The sequence below is a fragment of the Tachysurus fulvidraco genome, chromosome 13 (genome assembly GCF_022655615.1).
Source record: "Tachysurus fulvidraco isolate hzauxx_2018 chromosome 13, HZAU_PFXX_2.0, whole genome shotgun sequence".
NCBI classification, from domain to species: domain Eukaryota; kingdom Metazoa; phylum Chordata; class Actinopteri; order Siluriformes; family Bagridae; genus Tachysurus; species Tachysurus fulvidraco.
Window position 1 is genome coordinate 17,493,931 of NC_062530.1, and position 24,122 is coordinate 17,518,052.

General features: G+C 38.0%; 1 protein-coding gene across 4 annotated transcripts; it reads left to right on the forward strand.

The window, feature by feature from the left end:
* The first annotated feature begins 1,301 nt into the window (after positions 1 to 1,301).
* zc3h18 (zinc finger CCCH-type containing 18) lies at positions 1,302 to 24,005 on the forward strand. 4 transcript variants are annotated; one of them, XM_027161545.2, is made up of 20 exons: positions 1,302 to 1,323; positions 4,207 to 5,078; positions 6,132 to 6,216; positions 7,725 to 7,879; positions 9,212 to 9,307; positions 9,694 to 9,851; positions 10,408 to 10,437; positions 10,620 to 10,734; positions 10,877 to 11,157; positions 13,818 to 13,892; positions 15,847 to 16,032; positions 16,123 to 16,254; positions 16,484 to 16,579; positions 16,775 to 17,002; positions 19,482 to 19,604; positions 19,694 to 19,890; positions 20,288 to 20,484; positions 20,574 to 20,673; positions 21,219 to 21,312; positions 22,974 to 24,005. In XM_027161545.2, the coding sequence occupies exons 2-20, from the start codon at positions 4,218 to 4,220 to the stop codon at positions 23,164 to 23,166; spliced, it is 3,402 nt and encodes a 1,133-aa protein (XP_027017346.1). In that variant the 5' UTR covers positions 1,302 to 1,323; positions 4,207 to 4,217; the 3' UTR covers positions 23,167 to 24,005. The 4 variants fall into 4 exon arrangements, with proteins under 4 accessions (XP_027017346.1, XP_027017345.1, XP_027017344.1 ...); XM_027161544.2 differs by lacking the exon at positions 1,302 to 1,323 and adding an exon at positions 2,483 to 3,082; XM_027161543.2 differs by lacking the exon at positions 1,302 to 1,323 and adding an exon at positions 2,483 to 2,660.
* Positions 24,006 to 24,122: the final 117 nt, after the last annotated feature.

The window sequence follows — 24,122 nt, forward strand, 5'->3', positions numbered from 1 at the left end:
CACTGTTCAGGTAGGTTTGGTATGAAAAGGGAATTGTTTTTGTGAATGATATTATAGATGACAATGGTAACCTTTTGGAATATAAAGCCTTCCTAGACAAATATAATTTGAACTGTACATATAGAAAATACTATATGATCTGTAAAGCAATACCTGCAACGTTATTACAGTTAAACACATTGTTAAATGCAAGTACAAGACCCTTACCAACACTACCAAATTTAGTTATTAATGATTGCACTTTATTTCACATTAAATGTAATAATAAATTTATTAGTGACGCTTTGAATTCTATATTGTTCTTTGGTTACAAGAGAGGATTGTGTGTACAGATTCCGAACATCGATACATTGTCCATAGAAAAATCGCATTTTAATTTCATTAAATGGCCCATTTCCCCAAAAATTAAACAGACCCACTTTAAAATAATCTATAAGATATATCCGGTCGCTGACTTTCTTAGAAGGTTTAAATTTGATGTAGACCCTTGTGTTTTCTGTGAGGTGGCTGATGAGACTCTGGAACACATGTTCTTTTTTTGCTCCGTATCTAACAGCTTCTGGTCTGAGATACACAATTGGCTGTCACTTAAGATGGATAATATCCCTACTTTCAACCTGTCACGCATACTCTTTTATATGTACAATATAGATTCATCAGTATCTGATTTACTCAATATGATTATTATGATGGGTAAATATCATATTCATTGCAGTAAGTGGAGGTGTTCTAAGCCTCCCTTTGTTTGGTTTATGAATGACTATAAATTGTTTTTTTCCTCACGGAAAAAGATCAAATCTACTAAAATTGCAAGGAAAATGTTTCGTGACATATCTAGGAAACTACTATTTTGATGAGTCTCTCCTTGTGTACTGTTCTAAATATTTGTTTTTTACTTTCTTTAGCCTTTTTGACTTGTGTATTTAAGCATCTCCCCTTTTTTGTTTTTGTTTTGTTCTTTGTTGTTTTATCAAGAAATTCTTCTTGTACAGCGACATTTGTATTGTATATACACATGTATATCCTGTTCCCCAACGAGAGTTTGTATGTTGGTGCTTTTTGTTAATACAAACAAACAAATAAATAAATAAATAAATAAATAAATGAATAAATAAATAAGTAAATAAATAGATAACAAGCTCCCGAAATGTAGAGCGAGCGAGCAAGAGCGCGCATGCTCAACAGAGACTGCTCTCCAAACCTTGTAGAGCGCGCGCACGGCAGAGGGGGATGGGGAGTGAGAGACCTAGCGTATGTGCTAGTGTGCGCGTATGCCTCATTAAGCGCGTGTAAGACCGAGAGCATCCTGATTGGCCTGTTTCGGTAAGTCAACTAATCAATTGTCAGTGTGGGCGGGATTTTATCTATTTTTTTCTTTTATCATTTATTTTTAAAAACCACAGTATAAGACACATTTTATGACAGACTACACGAAAATGTCCCCCTGGCTTATAATCGTTAAACACAATGACAATGTTGTACGCTGTAACAGTGACTTCAGCATTGCCCATGGCGGGGTAAATGTAAAAGACATGTTGTCGTGAGTTCAACACGTTTCATTTCATCTTCAGCTTATATGAATAGTAAAAGTGATCTACATATTTTAATATTCATTCATTCATTTTCTACCGCTTATGTGAACTACAATTAACAAATAATTGGGTAACACTTTACAACAAGGTTCATTAGTTAACATTACTACATTAGTTAACATGAACTAACGATCTGCACTTATAAAGCATTTATTTATCTTTGTTAATGTTAAGTTGAACATTTACTGATACATTATTAAAACCTTGTTAACATTAGTTAATGCACTGTGAACTAACATGAACATAAACAAACAGCTGTATTTTTATTAATTAACTTGTCCTCCTTTTTTTTTGTGTGTGTGTGTGGGGGGGTGTTTCGGGAGGGGCGGGGGGGTTTAAGAGAGGGGTTCGGAATACCTCCCGGAAATGACTTTTTGCCGGTTGGGAGGTCTGTAATCTGAATCTGAATCTGAATCCCAAGTGATAAACAAAGACTCAATGATAAATACATGTCTGACCGTTGGAACGAACAAAAAAAAAACAACTAGAAAATCGCATTCATGACGATTTATGGTGATTTTATTTCTTTGCTTAAATTGACGCTGATGCATTAGAGAGAAGGGGGTTCCCCTGTACCAAGATGGCGGCTCTATTGACGCATTAGTTCCAATAAACTACTGTACCCAAGGCGATATCTAGGTGTAGATATCTATGATAATAATGAGGATAATGAAAACGAATAAACAGACGCGTTTATTATAATCGCGCCACCTAGTGCCAAAGCACCGCAACACCAAAACTTGGGTATTCTATTATTGATAAATATGTTGCTCTGTTAGTGCATTAAAAAATAGTACATTGAAAACAAGCATACAATAAAAACAAAACATATTTTAAACACCGTCAATAATAATGTTCTGTTTCGTTACGCTACCGGCTCCGTGTCGTGTGTTGATGACGTCAGAGTCATGGCTGCTCTCACGGTGCCGTGCAGAGCTTGTGCGTTTCTACGCTAAAGAACATTTAGGAAATCGTCAACGATTTCGCTTATATATCGCATCTGAGGGAGAAAGACCGGGTAACTCCCAACATCGAGACCGTGTCTCCAAAGACGCTGTGGTTTGAAAGGTGACCGAATGTGTTTTAAGCGTTCTCAGGGTTTTTTTTTTCTGTTTTCTTTTTTTTTGTGAAAGTGCGCTTTATTGTTGTGGGTAATGAAGCTGACCAGTTTGGATCAGAGAAGCTCGGCTCCTGCGCGGCAGAAAGACGCAAACACCGCTACTAACGCCAAAGAGTTTCTCTTCGGTTACTTAATAATCATAATATGAAGTGTTTTTTGCCTATTGTCCATGTTATCGTCCGTAATAAAGTGCGGGCCGCGTTCGGGCCTGCTGCTGCGGGCTAGCCAGCTAAGCTACTTCACCGCCAGAGAAAACGACAGACGGCTCCTCATTGGCAAATATGCTAGCTAAGCTAGCCAGCTAGTCGGCTAGCTTGAAAATTGACGTTTTGGTCGTCCATCTCATGTCACTTGCCATAAAACCTAGCAGGTAACCTCATTCCAAATGATTGCTACCATTATCTCTGTCTTGCAAAAGTATGCATTATGTGAAGTTGGGCGTTTCTGGATGCGGATAGCTCATTAGCTGGCTTGTTCGCTAACAAGCTAACGGGCTGTTCAACGGTAACATATCAGGGTCTTTAATAACTTCATTTTGGGTTGTTATTTTTTTTAACCACACTCTGTAACAGCTAAGTAAAACTATAGTATACGTGTAAAGTGGGTCTGTTTTTTCATGACACGCAAAACTTTGATGTCAACACTGTTCTCTGTGCAGTAAAATTATAGCTTTATGGTTTTCTGCCGTTGATAATGTGTTGGTTGGTGGTATTTTTGTAACTCTGCTGAGAGGTTATCAGTAGTGTCCAGTTCACACGTCACAGATGGATATTAGTAGCTCGTGTATAGTGGTGTTTAATAAAGATGTTTAATGTAAACATAAGGGATAATGATCATTAACATGAACAAAAGAGCAAACGCGTTTTTTCTCAATCACTAGTTTACAGTAATAAATTCGAGCAGTAGAACGAAAGCTCTACTTCACTCTAGAATTAAGTGCAGTTGTGACTCTTAACGACAGATTTGTTAGACTAGTTTGTTGATGTACGAGATAGTCAGCATGACTGCATTAATAGCGATGAGCGCTTTAAAGCTGAAGCAATGAAACCTGATCTGTTTGTGAAAAAGTAGTAAAATCCTGAAAAGTAAATTCCTGACACGTGAAATGGCATGTAGGGGTCCAACAAAAAAAAATTGAAGATTAGCTTAAGTGGATAAGGCACTGGGTTGTTGATCAGAAGGTCAGGGTTCATGCCAAGCTGAACAAAGGCCTTTTACCTTCTCTGCTCCAGGTGCCCAAAGCTGACATATGCAAAGAAATTCACTGTCCCTTATATAAAGTCATTCTGGATGGAATTCTTTGTTAATAAATCTTGTTTGCAGCAATTAGACTCCAACCAACCACCAGACAGAATTGCCTTTGTTTTAGGGATAGACCTAAACACTGTCCAGGAAAAAAAAACAGCCCACTGTGTACTGATGTTGACCATCAGGGATGTGTGCTTTATGTGTGTGTCAAACTAATGGCATGTATTTGAATTATGTTAATGGCAGGTTGTTTACTGATGGACACCCCTGAAAGCCCCACTCAGTCTCCACAATCCCCTGATGAGGAGGAAAAGGGCTTCTCTGAAAGTGAGCTTCTGGAGTCTCCGGAGTCCCCTGCAGAGGAAGGTAATGGGGTTTCTGATAGCGAGTTACTGAATGATGATGAAGTAGATGCAGACTCAGATTTTGATGATGAAGAGCAGGTCGAGTTAGGTGGTGGGGCTCAAGAGGATATTTCCGACTTTGAAGATGACAAAATGGATAGAGATGTAAGGGTCCACCATCAAGAGAGTGCCCTACGTCGGAGCAGATCAGCTGAACTGGAAGGAGAGGGCGAGATCCTGGAGACACCCAGATCGCCAGACCCTGATTCCCCAGAGCTAGATCAGCCGTTCACTCCTGCCGATGGAGAGCAGGAAGATATCAGGCAGGAAGACGAGGATGATGGAGGAGAGGTGACCACCAGGTCCAGATTGAGTCGTCAAGAGCTGGATGAAGAAGATGATGATGATGAGGAGGAGGAAAGGAGACGGAGGAGGCTTATGGTAGTCAGCGATTTGAAGGATTCGCCCTCCGTGTCTAGAGATTTGGATGAGCACGAGCTCGACTATGACGAGGAAGTGTCTGAGGAGCCTAGCACAGCCGCAGCAGAGGAAGAGGACACAGAGAAGGGGCCTGCCATAGAGGATGGTGATGAAGATGAGGAGGAAAAAGAGGAGGAGAAGAAGAGAAAGAAGGAAAGGAAACTGATCTTGCCCCCTGATACTCAGGCTAAAACATCTGAAGAGTCAAGAGGCCAAGAGAGGGGTAGGAGGGATTCTTTCCGTGATAAAAAGAAAGACGAAGATGATGGCGAAATTGATGAAGGAGAGATTGACGTAAGTATTCTGACATTGTTACTGTATGTTTATAGAGGTTAAATTAGAAATTGTGCCTGTGTTTTATTTAATGTCAATTTATTTTTCTAAACATATTTTCACACATTATTTAACGACACGTTATCATTGTTTTCAACCCAGCTTTTAAACCTGTGTCGGAACATTTCACATTTGCAGTTTAAATAGTGTTAGCAACGCTTTTTCATGAAACCCTGTTAGCAGTGGTTTTACAGTGCCATACATTTACAGTGTTAGAATGTTACAGCTAGTTGCTTAGCACCAGACACCTACTCATGAACTGAACAGTATGTGCCTCATATGTGAAAACCATCATGTTGCAACACTTAACAAAATGGCTTGGTAGCGATAGGCGCCAAACCACTAAACATCACAAAAGTGTGTGCCCAAGCGAGAGGGAAATATGTGAACCTAAGAAATTAGTGGGTGTTAACTTAAAAAGGCCCCCCCAAAAAAGAAAAAAGGTTAAGGATAATGACTGCTTCGGAACAGTCCGGTCCTTTTTTCATTCACATTGTGTATTTATACAGCAGTGATTGTTGACACTGCAGATGTGCAAATAAGAACAATACCTAGGATAGGCTTGGCTAAGTACTTGAATGCACATGTTAAATCCGTGTGCTGTACAGTTCTTTATCTGATTGTGCAGGCAGAGCAGCAGACCTAATAGAAAATGTGGTTTCATCTGTAAGAATCTTGTTTTGACTCGTGATAAGGCAGTGCATGCATAATGTTTAAAATCTGTCTCCATCTGGGATTCTTGTAGTCATTCAAATGATTGAAGCAATTAATGAATTACATGATTTCTTTTTGCTTTATACTATTAATCTTCAATCATTTATTAATATTATGTCCTATGTGCATATATTATTCTGTTTTGTTTTTGTATTCTCCTAGATCCATAATTTCTAAAATCATTCATTCTAATTAATTAGAACCTTCAGATGTGGTTCAGATGTACTTTCAAATGCATAGCTTCTATGAAAACTTGAATTGTAATAAAACAACAAAAAAAAACATTTATTTCTGTTTCAGGATGATGATCTTGAGGAAGGTGAAGTAAAGGACCCCACAGACAGAAAAATCCGACCCAGACCTATCTGCAGGTTTTTTATGAAAGGTAGTCTCTCAATTTTCTGATATATATTATAATTTCGGGTGAAAACACACTTAACCACTTTTCCATCAAAAAAGAACCGGGTGCTAGTTCAGAACTAGCACTGGTGCTGGTTCAAAGTTGGTTCCACTGGCGAACCTTCTAAGAACAGGTTTGCCTTTCCATCAGCTAGAGAGGCATCACAGATCCAAGCCTGACTTTACTGTATACGGGTCACGTTAAACAGCAACTTTAGCGCAGCAGCGACAAACACAACAATGACGGATGTTACTTTACTTCTTAATGCTCTTGGCTTTGTGAACCTACATTAGCATCCAAACGTGGCGAATCAAACGTTTACGTGCAGCTTTCTTGTAATTTGTATAAACGGAGGTTGTACATAACATTATTTTATCATTAACACAGAAAAAAGGTAGCATTAGCATGTAGCTAACTACTATCATGTGTGCTGATAACTGATCATATTGTGGTAAAGTAAAAGTGTATTAAACTTTAGTATACTTATGGCTAGTAGGCTATGTAAACAGTAGCCCCGCCCACAGCTCCTGACACAAGCTGTTCTTAAGTCTAGACCAGCAACGTTTTGGTGCTACTTAAGAACCACTTTTCCTGGTTCAGAGCTGGTGCTTTGGCTGTCGAAAAAGAAAGAACTGGTTCTAAATTAGGCTCTGGATCCGAACCAGCACTCAAACTGCCTCAGTGGAAAAGGGGCATTAGTGGTGTAAGGATGCAGTGAAATGTGGCTCAAAATTTGTGCAGCCAAATATGCCATAAGTATCTACAAGACACCAGTGCTTCTACCAGTAAAATATCAGATATTATCCTTTACATCAGTCCTTTGTGTCAGTCTCTGCACACCACATACATGAATACACAGCAAACCCCCTTCGTTGCTGATGTGTCAGTAGAGGAGAATGCAGGATTTATACAGAACTATGTGCCTGTAACACAAGAACAGTCTAAGAGCAGAATGGGTTTGTGAGTCTCAGTGCTGAAATCTACCCATGCTCAATCTTCTAATGCATAGCTTTTGTTTTTCAATCCAGGTGAACGGATCACACAATTAAGTTATGATTATAGTGATTATTTTTATCATGTTGAATTACCCAAATATTGAAACAGAGAGGTTATTTTTTACTGTGTAGAAAATGTTTTGGTTTGTCACAGCTATATAATATCTTATTTGAATTTTGTGGATTGTTGAATATCTAATACACAACAGCGCTATTCAGTGTTATGTTGGTTTGTAGGATTTCCTTACTTGTACACAAGGTGGCGTTATCGTGCTAAGATTGCTTAACTGTAGATAAACGCAACTAAAGCTTTTCCATGGTATTTTTTTTTTTTTTTTTTTTTGTCTTGTGAAATTTTCAACGAAGCTTTAACTTTTGTAATGGATATGTTTTAAACATTCAGGCTAGCAGCAGTATTAAAATAGTGTCTATAGTCCATGCATTAAACATTTAACTACATTAAAATACTACAGCTAATAATTTCTCTGTGTCTGATAGGTAACTGCACTTGGGGCATGATCTGTAGGTTTATCCATCCAGGAGTCAATGACAAAGGCAACTACTCTCTCATCTCTAAGCCAGACCCTTTCTCTCCAAATGGAGCTCCTCCTGGAGCTGGAGGCCCTCACCCACTCATGCCCTCCAACCCCTGGGTATGAGATCACCAGTTATTTCCGCCACACCACCTCATTTTCACCTCGTATGCCCAGGCAATTTGTGTTTACGCACACACTGATAGTACTGTGAGTCTAAGCTAATTCCAGCTGTCAGAAGAAATGCCATGAACAATGAAATGACGCAGTTCTAACAGAACACGCTTCATGAGTTAATCATTTGAACGTCATAGAGGCAGGATTTGTACCCTGTACTTTCCTGATGTTAATTATCAAACAATATTAAATATTAATTTGGTTAACAATTCATGCTATGTATACTGAATCACTTATTATTATGAACTCTAGCAAATTGCTGTAATTATTCTTTCATTCACTCATGTATACTTTCCAGTGCTATAGGATGAGTGAGTAATTCTCCCAACCCAATTAACTGGCCTATTTGGCACTGCTTGAATGAAATCTTTTACTGTGATGTGTGCACAAGTACTAAGTAAAAATAAATACAGCATTTATGTTTATTTCATTGCTGGTGTACATTTCCAAGCAACTCAAAACAGATTTATCTGGTTTAACCTGAGAGCACGGCAGTGAATCCAAAAAAGTCAGGTCATTTTTGTTTAGGATAAAAAGGTGCACAATTTTGTTCTACCTCATGTACACAGATTTCCCATGCCATTATAGAAAACTAATCAATAACTGGCTGCAGAGGACTTTATCACTAGTTGATTATTGAAAAAGTGTCTCAAAGTGTTTTATTCCTGATGTACTGCTGCAATTTACCAACACCACCAAGATTCAGTTTATTAAGGAATGTTATGCTTTTAATAGTACATTAAATATAATGTACACAGGATATCCACAGGGGTGTTGCTGTTATTATAAACATTAAAAACATTAGTCACTCCCACAATGTTTGTCTTGACCTGGTGTTGCAAAACCTGAAAGTGTAAGACAGTAAACTTGCTGCCAGTTGACAACTTGTTGCAAAGCCTTGAGGCTCAAGACTTTTATATGAAACCTGTTAACCGTCCCTTTTGTTAAATAAGTAACATTTTGTTCTTAAATGATCAACAATGCTAATATGTTAAATTTTCTGGATATTCTAATCATTTACTATTATGTTTAGAGTCTTTGGGGAATTCACCATATAAGTCCCTTCAAGTGATTTGTTTCTATAGAAAGATTAGCATGCTGAAACAAGTTCATCAGTAATTAACAATTAAACGAACATGATTATTGATAATGATTGCTTTGTGAATACAGATGTGTTGGAAGAAATTTGCATTTATGTACAATGTATGTATACAATTATGTTTTGTACGATGTGTCTGAAAGTCGTTTTGTGTGTGTATACTTTGTGTTCTGTAGACTGGTCTTCCTGTAGAGGAGTTGCCTCCTCCTCCGCCGCCTGCAGAGCCTCCAGTGGAGAGTGCCTGGGAAAGAGGTCTCCGACATGCCAAAGAGGTACATGTTAACCTCATGAAAACTTTAATCGTGACATCTTTCATCAGAGTCAGCTGTCCTAAAGGGAATTTTAGAGCCATTATTGTGATCAGATTTTGATAAGAGATAATAGTTGGACTTTCTGTAGCTATTCAAATTAGACCTGCAGTTTGTGCAGTGGTTTTTAGGTTTTTCCCATCTAATGCCTGTGATGGTGTTAAATGTTGTTGTGCTTATGTAAATCATCTTGTCTTTTATATCATTGAGATTCATGACTGTTGATTTTATAGTTTTGTGTATCCTCTTTCTGCTTATCTACTGTATTTTATTAATCCTTGATTTTGAGATTATTTTATTGAGTGGTAGGCGGTAATTATGATGCAAACGTAACACCTTGGTTCTCTCAGGTATTAAAGAAAGCCACAATACGCAAAGAACAGGAGCCTGACTTTGAAGAAAAACGGTTCAATGTTACCATTGGTGAAGATGAATGGGAATTTGACAAAGAAAACGACTTCTTCAGGGAACGAGGCTATCGCATTACCAGGGAAATCAGAGATCCTGGGTATGAAACCTAAACTACACCTAAAAAAAAAAGTGTAGTTTGTAGTTAAAAGCCTCACTTTTCCAGTGTTATTGATTTACTGTGTATCTTATTCCTTTTATTCTTGACATTAGAGCTTTGACTTATTCAGTAAAAAATTAACCAGATGATAAGCTAAATATAAACCAATTCAACAGGGATTTTTAGCTCGGGACTTTTAATTGAGCTCACCAGGGTCAAGCAACACCTATTCCTATAACCCATGTCTTTTACTACAAAAAGTAGAATATCTGACATGAAAAGATTACTTAAGAGCTTCTGAAATGTGTAGTCATTTATTATAACAAAACATTTTGGCAAAGTGCATCAGATAGTGGACAAACCAGCCTAGAATCCCTTATTTTTCCCCTCTAACTGTACATAATGCCACGTTCTGTTAAATATTTTGCCTTTATTCCCTTTTTTTCTGCAAGGATGGTGGTCATTAGTGTGTAATTGTTGTTTACGTCATATGACATGTCATGTTCTCAAATTGAGTGATTTTTCATTCCTTATATTTCCTTTTTCAAAATTGCAGTGAAGTGGACTTCAGAGACCCAGCATACAGGTAAGCATCTTGTTGCTGATTCGAAGTTGTTGTGAAATAATGGATTTATTTTGTATATGACTTGCATAGAGATATACTTATGTAATGTTACTGACTTTTTTTTTTCTTTCTTTTTTTTTTTTTTTAATTGTCTCAACACTGCTTTCAAGTCTGAGTAGTCTGAACTCTGATCTCTGTTACAGTGATCCATATGTTGATCCTTATTATGACTATGAAATGGAGGCTTTCTGGAGAGGTGGCCAATATGAGAACTTCAGAGTGCAGTACACAGAGACCCCACTGCCATACCACTACAATGTAAGATCAACTTTTAGCAGAAGTATGAAAGAGTGGACAGTTTAAAACGAATGCCAAACCATTGACGAGATTATATTGTGTAAAGTCCACCTTCTCATTGACAAACAATTATTTTAATAGGTGTCTGCACATGTTGTTTCAGGATCGAGAACGAGATCCTCGTGAGCGGCACAGAGAGAGGGAACGTGAGCGTGAGAGAGATCACCGCGAGCGAGAGCGTAGACAGAGGGAGCGTGAGAGGGAGCGAGAGCGGGAGCGTGAAAAAGAGCGGTTGCGCAGAAAGGAAGAGTGGGAGCGAGACCGACTGAAAAGAGATGAGAAAGAAGGTCGACCTAGAGAACGGCCAATAAGGGAACCACGTGAGAAGAAAGAAGAGAAGGACAAGCCTCTTAAACCGCGTTCACCTATCAGTATGCCACCTAGGTAAGCTCCATTTCTGTGGATCTATTCCTGTGGCTGTGCTTGTGGATTCTGCTGGGTTTTCTTTTTGTTGGCGCATGTTGGCACCTCTGACTTGACACGACATTGTCCTGATTTACTATTAGACTGCACCCTGGCTTTTGTTGCTTTAAAAGAGAAAGGGAAAAGGTCTGGTTTCAATATATTATTCCAGGTATTGAGAAGAAGGAGATGACCTCTTAAATTCTTTAATACATCTCGTCAGGGATAATATACAGGAAGTATATTATAGCCTTATACACTTCTCAGAACTGACACTGGTTTCCGTAATGTGTATGCTTGTATCTGAATCAGTCAGATGTTACTTTCTGAATATTTGTCGGATATGAATACGACTAATATGTACTCTAAGCTTTTTGGCTTAGCGCTTAGCAGGGCCATTAACAGATTATACACAAACATGTGTATTGACACAAGCTTTGTTTTGAAATGCGAACACATTAGTCCTGTAGGCTACTGATTCAAGACTCTTCAGTTATTTTCAACCAATCGAGTTGCACAAATTATTGAATAACCCCCCCATAGAGGTTTTCCTGATAGGGCCAGAAACATACGTCACCATAAATGTGTAATGTACGCTATCACGAGACCTCACACAAGCACAAGGCCAACAGAGCAATGTAATGTAAAGTGTTCATATGTTTAAGAGAACTTTGGCCAGAGTGTGTCTGTGGTATAACACGCTGCCATTTCCATTCAAAAGAGTTTTAGTCTAAAAGATGTTCAATTTATAGTTATTGTAGCTCTAAATAAGTTTATATAATTGTTTTAATTCATAGAAGCAAACATTTGACACTCAATGTTTTGGCTGATGAAACTGTGGGTTGTTTGATGTGTAGTGAGTCAGTGGGAAGTGATGTAATTTTATTATCTTGGTCTAATGCAACTGTGTGTAGATTTGTGTGCACATGTGAAGTTGATTAACCCACTTCTCTTGTTGAGTTCATGGTACGGTCATTTATACTTCTGAGCATTTAATTAAAAATAAGTAGTAGAAAGTACTGCAGTTGAATAGAACCAGCTCTGCTTGGTTAACAGATACTCTTGTACTGTTTATCACTTGCATATATTTATTTTATTACAAGGGAGAATTTCAGCAGACTTTTTCAGACTGTTATCTAGATTATCAAGCAGAAGACTTGTTAAAAAAATATTTTTTTAAAAATATAAATCAAAAACTGCACGTTTACAGTCAATTGGACTGCGAAGGACTATACATGAAACATTAGCAACTTCAAACTGCCTTATTTGTAATCATAAATATTCACTAATGGTTATAGCATTAAAATATAACTCCTGTCATGTCAGTTTATTATCCAGCCCTTTCTAAACAAGGAATTTATGTAGCCAGACCTTTTATAAATTTTAGTGGAATGCACCTCGTAAACAGTTTATTAAGTAGCACACTGTCATATAGGTGCTCATGCATATTCTGACACAAAAATGGCGTGACCATGTCACCATTTTGAGGAAGCAGACGGGTGTCTGTCTACTTGACCTCACAATATCTTTGGATGACCTGATGTATCTAAAATCAACACAACTGTTACGCAGATTGTGTTTTGAATTTGTGACTTTCAAACACTGTGCTAATTGTGGATATGTAAAACTGTGTTTGTTTGTTTGTTTGTTTTTTAACGTGAGTGGAACATTGAGCTGTTTCTCTGAGGTTGTGCTGTCAGTCACCATTAACTGTAACCAAAAAAGTGCAAGGTCTCATAATGTCAGAATAATTAGCATAGTTATTAATTTCGTGAAATGTGTATTTCTTTTATTTCTTACTTTAAATTGGAAACAACCAGGCTGAATTTCAGATTTTCCCCCTGCCATGTTAACTTTATGAGCATATCTCCCTTTGTGTCTTGCTATATGTTGAAATCTTGTAATTCTGGACTTTAACTTTACGTTTGTCCTTTTCTTTACTTCCTTACCTGAATTTCATCACTGTACAACGTCACAAAGGTGCAGTGAAAGTGTCATAATTCTGATAGAAGTAGTGGAGGTTTCCAGGCTTATGCTTGTGTGAGTAATTCATATGAGCCAATATGCCCAGGTGAAATAAAGGGTGTGGAAAGGAAGTGACAGCCTTGCTGCTTCTTTTTATGAATGGGTTATGAGATACAAAGCTAGTTCTGCCTGGAACTTCCCAATGTGCCACCAGTTACCAAAATGTATTTTGTGAAAGATTACAGGTAATGCTACTGGCCTAAATAGCAAGTTATCAAAAAAATACAATTACAGAAAAAGAGGTTGAAAGCAGTGATTTAAGTTCTTCAAATTCATTGTAGTACATTGCATAAATTTGTTGGTTTAGTTTTAGTTAACCAAGAGATTGTGTGGACTGAAAATGGTTTGCACTTTCTCATTGTGAAAACTATTTGCTGCAGATGCCCATTATGTTTTTGTGAGCTGTACAAAGTGTGGAAAAAGCTATGGAGGCCCATGTGTTTATATTTTATCAGCCACAAGCCAGGTAGGTAACGGTAAAACAGCAAACTATACAGTCAGTCTTCTAGCTTTAACAAGTGAGTGTGTCTGAATGTTGACTACATTCTTTTGTAATGGCAGCATTAATGTGTACCTGCCCTGTCTCTCTCCTTCTGTTCTCACTACTTCTAATTTAGCACCATGACTTTATGTACCCAGGAGCTGGAGGGTTACATTTTCCAGGTTAAACATAAACCCAAGGCATATTGGAGGTTGTATTTTTATTATTATTATTATTATTATTATTGGATCAAATGTTTTTAAAAGGAAAAAGAGACTCTACCCTGATATTTAAGAGCTACATGTTACATCTGATGATTTCTGATTTTAAATGATTGAAATATAATAAGTTGGAAACAGATGATTTGCTGTGGCGATCCATAACGGGAAAACCCGAAAGAAGAAAACAGCATAAGAGCAACAGCGTACTTGTTTGATTTTTTTTACTGAACTACTTGTGAATATCTGGTTTATAGCACACAAAATGATCAATCATTAAGCCATAAAAATAAAATCATATCAGCTTATACTGAAGTTTATAAATATTTGTTTAACTCTAAGGTCCAGAGATGCAGGTTCTACCATTGCTACTTTAATTGCACTGGCAAATGCATTATTTATTTTATTATTTTTTATTTATTATCTGTACTTTTTTATTGCAATCTGTAATTTAATGAGGTTTTTTTTTTGGTATTCAGTTCCTCACAAAACAGAATTCTTAAAACATGACACCCTCCAGCCCCAAAACTCACACAATGAGGAAAGATTGAGAAGAGATTCTATTACATTCTAAAAATAGCTCTGTCCGTGGTTTCTATTTTTAGCACCATTGTGCTGTTGGCATTGAGATTGCGTCATTTTGCATCACCCTAAAGGAATTTCTCCCAGGCAAGTGACTGCAGACTTGAAGACACTTTGGCTATTAAACAAAGTGAAAATTCCTGCATTTCTTGTAATTGATTGCATGTTCCAAATTTTCAGTTACGAGTTGGATTAATGAACAACTGACACATTCCTAAAAGTACTCTGCATTCTTTTCAACATGCTTTAAAGGTAAATGGCAGTCTGATAAAACAAAGGAGCTATTATTGCTGTCTGAAAGTTTTTTTGTTTTGTTTTGTTTTTTTCTTTTTCTTCTTTAAAGAAAAGAAAAACACATTTTGCTTGTATGGGGGAAATCCTGAGATGAACTTTTCCTTTAAAATAGACTTCCCCGTTATTATAAGCACACTCGCTTTTTGGAAGATAAATATACATTTAGATAAAACAGGTAAACATACCTGCATGTTTATTTTTCTTTCCTTGTTGCTGATTCTTTAAGTGATCAAAGATATTAGAAAAAATGTAACCCTTTAATTACCTGAATGTTGGTTCAGAAGACTGACAAACATGATGTAATATGCATTCATACTTTGTCATGACCATTTGCGTGATAGAAGCTTGTCATATTAACATGTGACTAACCCAAAAATAGCCCAAAAAAGCATATGGAGTTAATCATCATAAAGGTTAATCATCATATTTTTATGATTAACACTTTTTAATATAGTTTTTGAAATGGTTTTATCTTCCTAATGACATTAGAATGTTACCCAACAAACAATATCAGGAAACACATGGTTATGTAATAGTATCTGCCTCAGATCTTCCTTGTTGGTGGTTTCTCTTGAAACCTGCATTATAATATTACCCCACCCCCACACCCACCCACACCATGCGTGGAGAGTTTAGCTGAATTATTTAGTTATTACTTCATCACTTTCTGACATAAAACAATTTCTTCTTTGGCAAGCTTTAAATCAACAGTGTGTTTTTCCGCTTACTGGTAGATGCTGGCAAAACAGATCTTGATGGATTCCTTTCTAATCAATTTGGTGAATGTTGAAAAGCCACCTTAAAACAGCAGTGTGGGTGTGTGTTTATACTTCTGTCACATGTTTGGTGCAAGGGAATGATCTCATGTGTTTCCTCCCCACTATTTCTCTCCTCTGGTATTACGAACTGTGGAAATACAAACTTGTGTTAAAGCAGGGCATTATCAGAGAATCCGTGCATCACTGTGATTTAGCACTTCTGTCTGTGCTCATAACCAGCATTTTCCCCAGCAAATGTAGAAGTGACAAACAAAAGCCTGAAACTTTCAGTGTATCCATTCCTTTTCTCTAGAGGGCCAATGGAGTCACAGCCAAAGAAGGAGACCGTGCCCATGGTTAAGCGGCCAGATGAATGGAAGGACCCTTGGCGCAGGTCAAAGTCTCCGAGGCGAAGACCTGGCCTCATGGGGTCCCCACCTCGTGGACGCAGGCGGCATAGGCCCTCTGGGTCATCTGTGTCACTCTCTAATTCGTCACGGTAATGTGAATATTAGGCCTTAAATTTAGTTTTGGCTTGTGGTATGTCTGTTAAATATACCTGAGAACTAACTGAATGGTATTTCCTCAGGTCATCGTCACGGTCTTCTTCATACACAGGTTCCGGTTCCTCACACTCAAGGTCACGATCACGATCTTCATCTCTCAGCTCTTATTCCACCCACTCCTCCCAACATAGCTCTTTTACAGGCAGCCGTTCCAGGCAAGAAAGTCTCACACACACAAACACTGAGAAGTGCACCAAAAATACAGTACATTCTTATTTCGATCTTTTAATTTTTTAAAGGGAAGAGATGCAGGAAATTTCCTTGTCATCTTAATTCATGAAATTTAATTTCTATACCCAGTGCTCCAATCTTGTGATTTCTGTGAAACACTTTTAGTAAATCGTTAATATAATTCATCTTTCACTCAATTATTTTTTTTAAAAGATCCAGATCTTTTACGTCATCCCCTTCCCCTACGCCTTCTGGTCAGAGGAACGCTGGCAAGAATAAAGCAGAGCAGCCTCCTGGAGCAATGAAAGGGTACACACACCCATTGTCATTACTATGCACTTAATACATTCAATCACACTAACTCATTCATAGACTAGTTGCTTTGGCTATATCACACTATGCATATCAAAAGGCTCATGCTGAAATTGGAATTAGCAAAAGTACCAAGCAGCATGTTTGTTCTCTGCATGCAAATGAAAACAATTGTCTGTTATTCTTCTTAAGGCACCTGCCGAAGCCAGGTATGCTGCCCCCTCCTCGCAGAGACAAGGGCTCCTCCAAGAAGATGCCCAGTCCCTCATTGCCGGGCAAACCTTTGAAACCTTTAGCAGAAGGAGTTAAACCTCCCAACATCCGTGAAGTGGGCAGACCAGCTGTACCTAGAGAGCCGGTGAAACCACCCAATGTGAGGGAGGGCCGTAGAAAAGACAGACAGCCACACGATCCTCGCAGGTAGTTTGTGTGCACCCGTGTGAGTGTGGGCGCCTGTGTGAGCCTGTGACTTCCTTTTTATTAACACATTTGAACTGTTTACAAATGGAACAGATTTGCAAATTGAAAGTGGGAACACAAACTAAATTTCTTTCCGCCTCTACTAGTGGTAGAGGTACGTGTGTGTGTGTACTGTGTGAATTATGGATGCATTTGCATGAATCCTGTGTATCAGTATCCAGAGAAGACACAGAGATCTGTGTGTGCGTGTGGGAGTGTGATATGTGGAATACCCTGTGTGGGAATTCTGGTTGACTCTAGGGGGAAAATCACATGTCTCTCCTGGCTTTCCAGAGCTCTTGTGTAAATGTTAATTTGTTGACTCTTTGTTGACAGAGTAACTATTATCTGTTTCATTTAACCTTTGACTGAGACTTCCCTTAGGGAACTCCTGAGTCCCGTGCCATAATGATGACTGTCATGCCTGTCTTCTCTGTTTTCAATTAGTAAGGTTTATTTAGGGTATTTTTTATTATTTTTGCCTTTAAAACCTTATATATATATATATATATATATATATATATATATATATATATATATATATATATATATATATATATAGTATTTAAGGCTTTAAAGGCAAAAACACTATCTCACAAAAGTAACCCCTCATATTTTATCAACCAGTTTATTATATGTATATATCAGAAGGAATATAACTAATATAACTATAGACATGAAAATTGGACATATTTTAGAGTATAGAGTAGTCCTTGTGCAGCTTTATCAGTATAGATTTTCTGTCCTCTGATGACTCAAATAACTCCACATACAGCCATTATTGTCTAAATAACAATAGCAACAAAAGTGAATACACCCTAGGTGAATGTCAAAATGTGTCCAAAGTGTCAGCATTTTGTGTGAGCACCATTGTCTACCACTGCCTTAATCCTTCTAGGCATAGAATTTACCAGAGCTGCACAGGTTGTTGATAGTGACATCACTGAGCTGCTGGATGTTAGACACATGGCACTTCTCCACCTTACGCCTGAGGATGCGCCTCAAGTGCTCGAAGTCTGGAAACATACATCACCTTCAGCTTTTATCTTCACCGTGTGTTTGGGGTCATTATCATGTGGGAAAACTGTCGTTGGGCACAGTTTCTGAAGGGAGGGCATCAGGTTCTGCTTCAGAATGCCACAGTACATGTTGGAATCCATGTTTCCCTCAATGAAGTGCAGGTCCTCAGCACTAGCAGCACTCATGGAGTCCCAGACCATGATGTTCCCACCACCATGCTTGACTGTAGGCAAGACACACTTTTTCACCACACCATCTGAGCCAAGCCAGTTTATATTAGTCTCCTCAGACCACAGGACATGGTTCCAGTAATTTATGATCTTGGGCAGGTTGTCTTCAGCAAACTGGTTTTTGGGCTTTTTTGTGAACCAGCTTCAGAAGAGGTTTTCTTCTGAGACAACAGCCATGCAAACCGACTTGTTGCCGTGTGCGGCATATGATCTGAGCGCTGACAAGCTCACCTTCCACTTCTGCATCCACTAAAGCAATGCTACAGTTGCAACACTCATGCATCTGGTTGTTTTTTTTTATTATTTATTTATTTATTTATTTTAAGCCAGCTTCAGCAACTTCGATCGACCTTTGTGAGGCCTTTTCCGAGTGGAAACCGTCTTGGAAAATCTCTCTATGACCCTGGTCACTGTACTGTAACTCAGCTTCAGGGTGTTACCGAACTTCTTAAAGCCCAAGCCATCTTTATGGAGAGCAACAATGCTAATTCAAGTTCTTTGGCATGAGGCACAGTGGTCAGTATTGGAGAATTGTACTCAAAGCACCAAATTTTAACTGCTCTATTACAGGTACACAAGTTTGTATGGTCCTGTTATGCAGACAAAAACATGATGAATAGGACATGTGGCTTTGCATGGTTAAATGAAGTACAGCTGTTATCATTTGGGGTGGTCTCACTTGTTGCCAGCTAAGTAAGTATGATTACTTAAAAGTAAATCATATGGTACTTAATTCTTTGATTGGCAATGTGACTCCCATCAAGTGTTGCTTACTCTAACAAATAGGCTGCTGATGATTTAGATATTTAGATGCTTCAACATTTCATGACATACATTAAGCTATACTGTTAAAGCCTGTTATTTTTGATTAATGTAGTTTCATTTCCCAGGACAAAATTTACGAAAAAAAGTCACACCATAAAAGTACAGTAGACCAAATTCTTTTTTTTTATTTCCCAGTTTGTTAGGGAGCTGGAGTCAGAGTACAAGTCAGGGCATAATACAGCACCACAGAGAACAATGTTGTTGCTATTTTGTGTATACACATTTCCTTGCAAGAAACAAGAGATGGATGCAGTCTTTCATGGTCTCAAATTTTGCAGTTCAAATTTTGCAGTTTGAAATTCAGATCATTTAAGATTTCTCTCTCTCTCTCTCTCTCTCTCTCTCTCTCTCTCTCTCTCTCTCAGGAGAACATTAAGTGGCAGTGTAAGTGGCAGTGGCAGCAGTTTTTCAGGCTCCAGCTCTCGCTCCAGATCTCGATCATCGTCCGCCTCTCTTTCTCACTCTCGGTCTGGATCCCACAAGTCCAGGTGCAGACTGCTAACATTGTACATACAACTTGTTCTCTTTAACCCAATACTCAGATAGCTAACTGACTTTGTGTGTGTTCATGGTTCAGGTCTCTGACAGTAAGCAGTGTGTCGTCAGTGTCATCTGCCTCCTCCAGCAGCAGCTCTGTGCGCAGTGCTGATTCTGATGATATGTATGCTGACCTAGCCAGCCCTGTGTCCTCAGCTAGCTCCCGGTCACCCACTCCAGGTCACACACGCAAGGAGAAAGTTCTACCACGAGACAGGGATGCCAATAAAGAACGAGGTACAGGACTGATGCGCTAACACTCAAAGAAAGATGTAATGCTGTCATTGTACATTTTGATGTGATGCAAATCTGTGCACTCTGATCCAGATTGGTTACTGGGGCCAGACAGCTCAAAATTAATTTGGTACTAGATAGCACAGGTTTTGTTTTATCAGAACTTTCACTTTCACTAGATTTTCACAATTTACTTACAACAATGTAATATACAGAAATGTCTCAGCAGTCTAACTGTTGTAACTGCTATTTGGATGACATTTTTGTTACAGATAATAATCAGTATTCACAGTAAATCATATCAGTGAAACCAATCAGAATTTTGTTCACTAATATACAGTTGCTCCTAGTTCAGATAGCTGTGGTTGACGTGTGAAATGTTGCATTGTCTTTTGTGTAGGAAAGCCCACAAAGAAAGATGAGACCTTTAAAGACGAAAGGAAAAGGGTTGATCAGTCTGGCCTTCCACCAAAGCCTGACCTTGGCATGGCCAGGTCTGCACCTGGAAACCGAGGGAACCCAATGAACGCACCACCCATGAGTTCTGCAGCGGGCTATGGTTCACATAAGGACATCAAACTCACCTTACTCAACAAAGTAGCTGCTTACATTAAGAGTATTTTAACATTCTTTAGTTTAAATAGCACCCGAAAGGTTGACCTTTTGTTTTTCTACCCTGTATGTAGCAACAAGCGGACAGAAGCAATAGAAAAAGGTATTTCCCTGCAGACAAAGACAGACCAACATCTCCTCTTAGCAAGAGAATGGCACTGTCTCCTGATCGAGGTGAGAGGATTTTCAAGTTCAAATTTTATTTGTCAAATACATAAACATATACGGTATGACGTAGTAAAATGTTTTACGACTGTTCCTTATAGTGAGAAGTAAATACACTAATAAAAATGTAGGTTCAATTAGAAGTATAAATAAATAGGAAAAAGAAAAAACATAGAACTATGAATCTGTATATAAATTATACAATAAGGATAAATAAAAATGTAAGAATGAAAAACATCTGAACAATTTGCAATGAATGTGATGGAATGTGAATGAGTTTGCTATATGTGATTTAGATCTATGGTATATACATGATAATGATGTTGCCCATCCAATTATAAGGGTTATTTACTAGGAAAAAACAGTGTATAAATCTTGTCTATGATATTTTGTGTCAGACACACACAAAATACTTGGTTAACATGGATTTCCAGAAGGAAATCCTGCCTAGAAGAAGCATCACCTTGGTCAGCAGTTTCAGTTCTTTTTGGTGGCAAGCAAACACCACCATACTTAACACAACACTATCTACATGATCTAATCTATTGTCATAGGTAGAGACAGAAGGCCTGGGCGTTCCCCACTCTCTCCTAGAATGGACCGGCCCAGAGGTCAGGGCCCTCGGCCCATGCCTCCACAGGGAGACAGGTTTGTACTTTGTTATATTTGTACTCAATAAATTCCTTTCTTTATGGTTGATTTCACCAGTTGTTCACAAACCTTCTGTACAACAGCAGCGTTTCCATGACTTCTGTTCTTTATAAATGAAGAACAGAACTCTTTTCTTTAGACTTTGAATCTTATTTAAAGTTCCAGCATCATCATCTGACCCTGCAAATCCCCTGGCTTACATACATTGTGCACACTAATTGTGGCCATTTTATAAAATTCCCAGTGTAGGGAAAAATGTATCTCTTCCTTTATATATTAGTCTAACTAAATCTACCAAACTTAGGTCAACCTTTATGATGCAACATGAATTATTTCCACAGCCAAATTAAGGATATCAATATTGTTCATCTTTCTTTGAGGTTTTGATCTGCATTGATCATGGATTGTTGAAAATATTTGCTGAGTCTCCAGCTTTTGTTTAGAAAGAGGATTATTATTTAAAATGGGAAACCCCAGGGATGTATACAGTCTGTGTATGGACAGAACACGCAAACAGTGACGCACTCTTTATATGGGAGGGAATTGTTCATCAAAGACAGAGAAATTAAACAGTGTCAAAAACAAAACACCTGTATTGTTTGGTCAACATTACTTCTCTTTTTCCCCCTCATGAGCACACATGCTTTGTTACAAATATAACATGTGGTTCCACAGGATTTGATACAAAATCATACAAAAATAACTGTTTTGGATAGAAAGCAATTATAAATATGACTATCAATATAATTATAAAAGTCAGCCATGTTGATATTTTCTCACTTTCACAAAATGCTCTTCAAATAACACGAAACTTTTTTTTTCTTACTTTTTTTTAAGCATCATAAAAAAATTTCTGGCTCTGTGGTTCCTTAATGATATCCATCAGAGTGCTGTTTGATTCAAGTCTGATTAAGACCTTTCAGCACCCTGCCCTTTCCATTTCACACAAATTGTTTGTTTCAGCTGTAGCCACTCTAGATAACACTTGGTGCTCAGGTTCCGTGCAAAGATTGTTTGTCTCAGCCCACCAGTCAAATTAGCATACATAAGCTTCACAAGTCAGTGAAAACACACAAACATTGTATAGTGGTATATAGATGTATGTGACTGAATTTTACACTTCTAGACCTTTTTTATGGAGATGAGACATACTTGCTTTACAATTAGCACATCAGTATAGATGTATCTTAAATTTGAAAAAGTTTTCACGTCCTTACAGCTTCAGTAATGTATCTACCCTCTGCTGCACTGCAGGTTCAGTAAATGAGATTTTTTTTTTTTAATTTAGGTTGACCAACATCCATCAATCAGGATTACAGCTTCTAGAGAGATGATTAAATTTCTGTTCACATTGTAATGAAAATGGCTGTAGAGTGCTGGTTGTTTTCTATTGTGCAGTGAATGACCATAGATGATTAGCATTTAGAGAACAGCATTTATTGCAGAACATTTAGTACTATAATGTTAGCAAGGTAATATAAAGTTAGCAAATTCCCTTTTTTACAAGCATAACAGCCTCCCAAATTATGCTTCTTAACCATGGGTAAAAAATTAAATATTCACTAAGAATTTAACAAAGGTGTATATATTTGTTCAAAGATTAAATATAATTTAATGACCTAATTTTGATTCCTCATGTTTGTCATTTTTTCCTCCAGGAAGCGTCCCCAGTCCCCACCACCTAAGTCTACTGGGAAAGGCCTCACAGCATCAGCTGGTAAATCTCCAGCTACGGTTTCAGGCTCGGGCAAACCCAGCAGCACTCTGTCCCGCCGTGAGGAGTTGCTGAAGCAACTGAAGGCTGTGGAAGATGCTATTGCCCGCAAGAGGGCAAAAATCCCGGGGAAATAAGGAAAAGGCCAGAATCTGATTTCAAGCCATCAGTCATTGAGGACGTGCAGTGTTCTTTAGAAGTGGATAAAATCTGTGATTGTGTTTAAAAAATCACAGACATCCAAGTAGCTCACAATGACAACTGCTACATTATTCACACATCTCCCCTCAGCGAGAGGTTGTCTATTTTATATTGATGTGATCTTGTAGTAGGGTGACAGTTTACTCTTAATCTGTTATTGCAAGAAGATGGAAGCTTTACTGCAGTGTCAATGCTGACAAAAATGTACTATTCATTTCTTTCTCTGCCTCTGTCTCACTTATTTTTGTTCTCGTGCCCTCGTATTTACTTTTTGTTAATAAAAAGTCCATGTCTTTTGATCCAAGGCTATAAATTTCATCAATCATCAAGACAGACTGCCTTACTGAGAGTGACTGCTTTTGTGCGCACACCTGCCTAGCTTAGGTTTTGACACTCTGAAGAACTCAAAGTTCCCCTGATCCCATCTTAATCATTGAGATCTCTTCAATTCTGTATGTTTTGCATTTTGACTGTGTTCTGTATCTGATCGTGTACAAATATTATAAGCCAGTTGATGAGAAACACCTCTTAAGGTCTATGAAACTAGAGAACAAATGACAGTGATGTGATGTTTTGCTTTTATAAGACTACATTTGTTTGGGTTTTGTTTGTTTTTTGTCCCCTAGGTTTTCACGTAAAAATGGTATTTTATTTTGTTCCTAATTTTTAGACGAGTGTAGGGGTATGTCTTTGGGACATTCTGAGATAAGGAATAATAATATCTTGCTTTTTGTGACAGAGAAAGCTTCTAAATAAACTATTTTGATAAAGAGAATCCTTATATGACTTTTCCTCTTTTCTTTATTCATGGAAAGTATTCAAATGTATAGTTAGGCTAAAAAACGAATGGATGACTGCACTTCAACAATCAACACATAGATAAAGGGTTGTA

What these genes read in the sequence shown, in the direction of transcription:
- zc3h18 (XM_027161545.2), top strand. Translation starts at nt 4,218, where the DNA reads ATGGACACCCCTGAAAGCCCCACTCAGTCTCCACAATCCCCTGATGAG. An exon ending in CTGCAGGTTTTTTATGAAAG is followed by an intron (nt 6,217 to 7,724) that starts GTAGTCTCTCAA and finishes TGTGTCTGATAG; the next exon opens with GTAACTGCACTTGGGGCATG. An exon ending in AACTCACCTTACTCAACAAA is followed by an intron (nt 20,485 to 20,573) that starts GTAGCTGCTTAC and finishes CCCTGTATGTAG; the next exon opens with CAACAAGCGGACAGAAGCAA.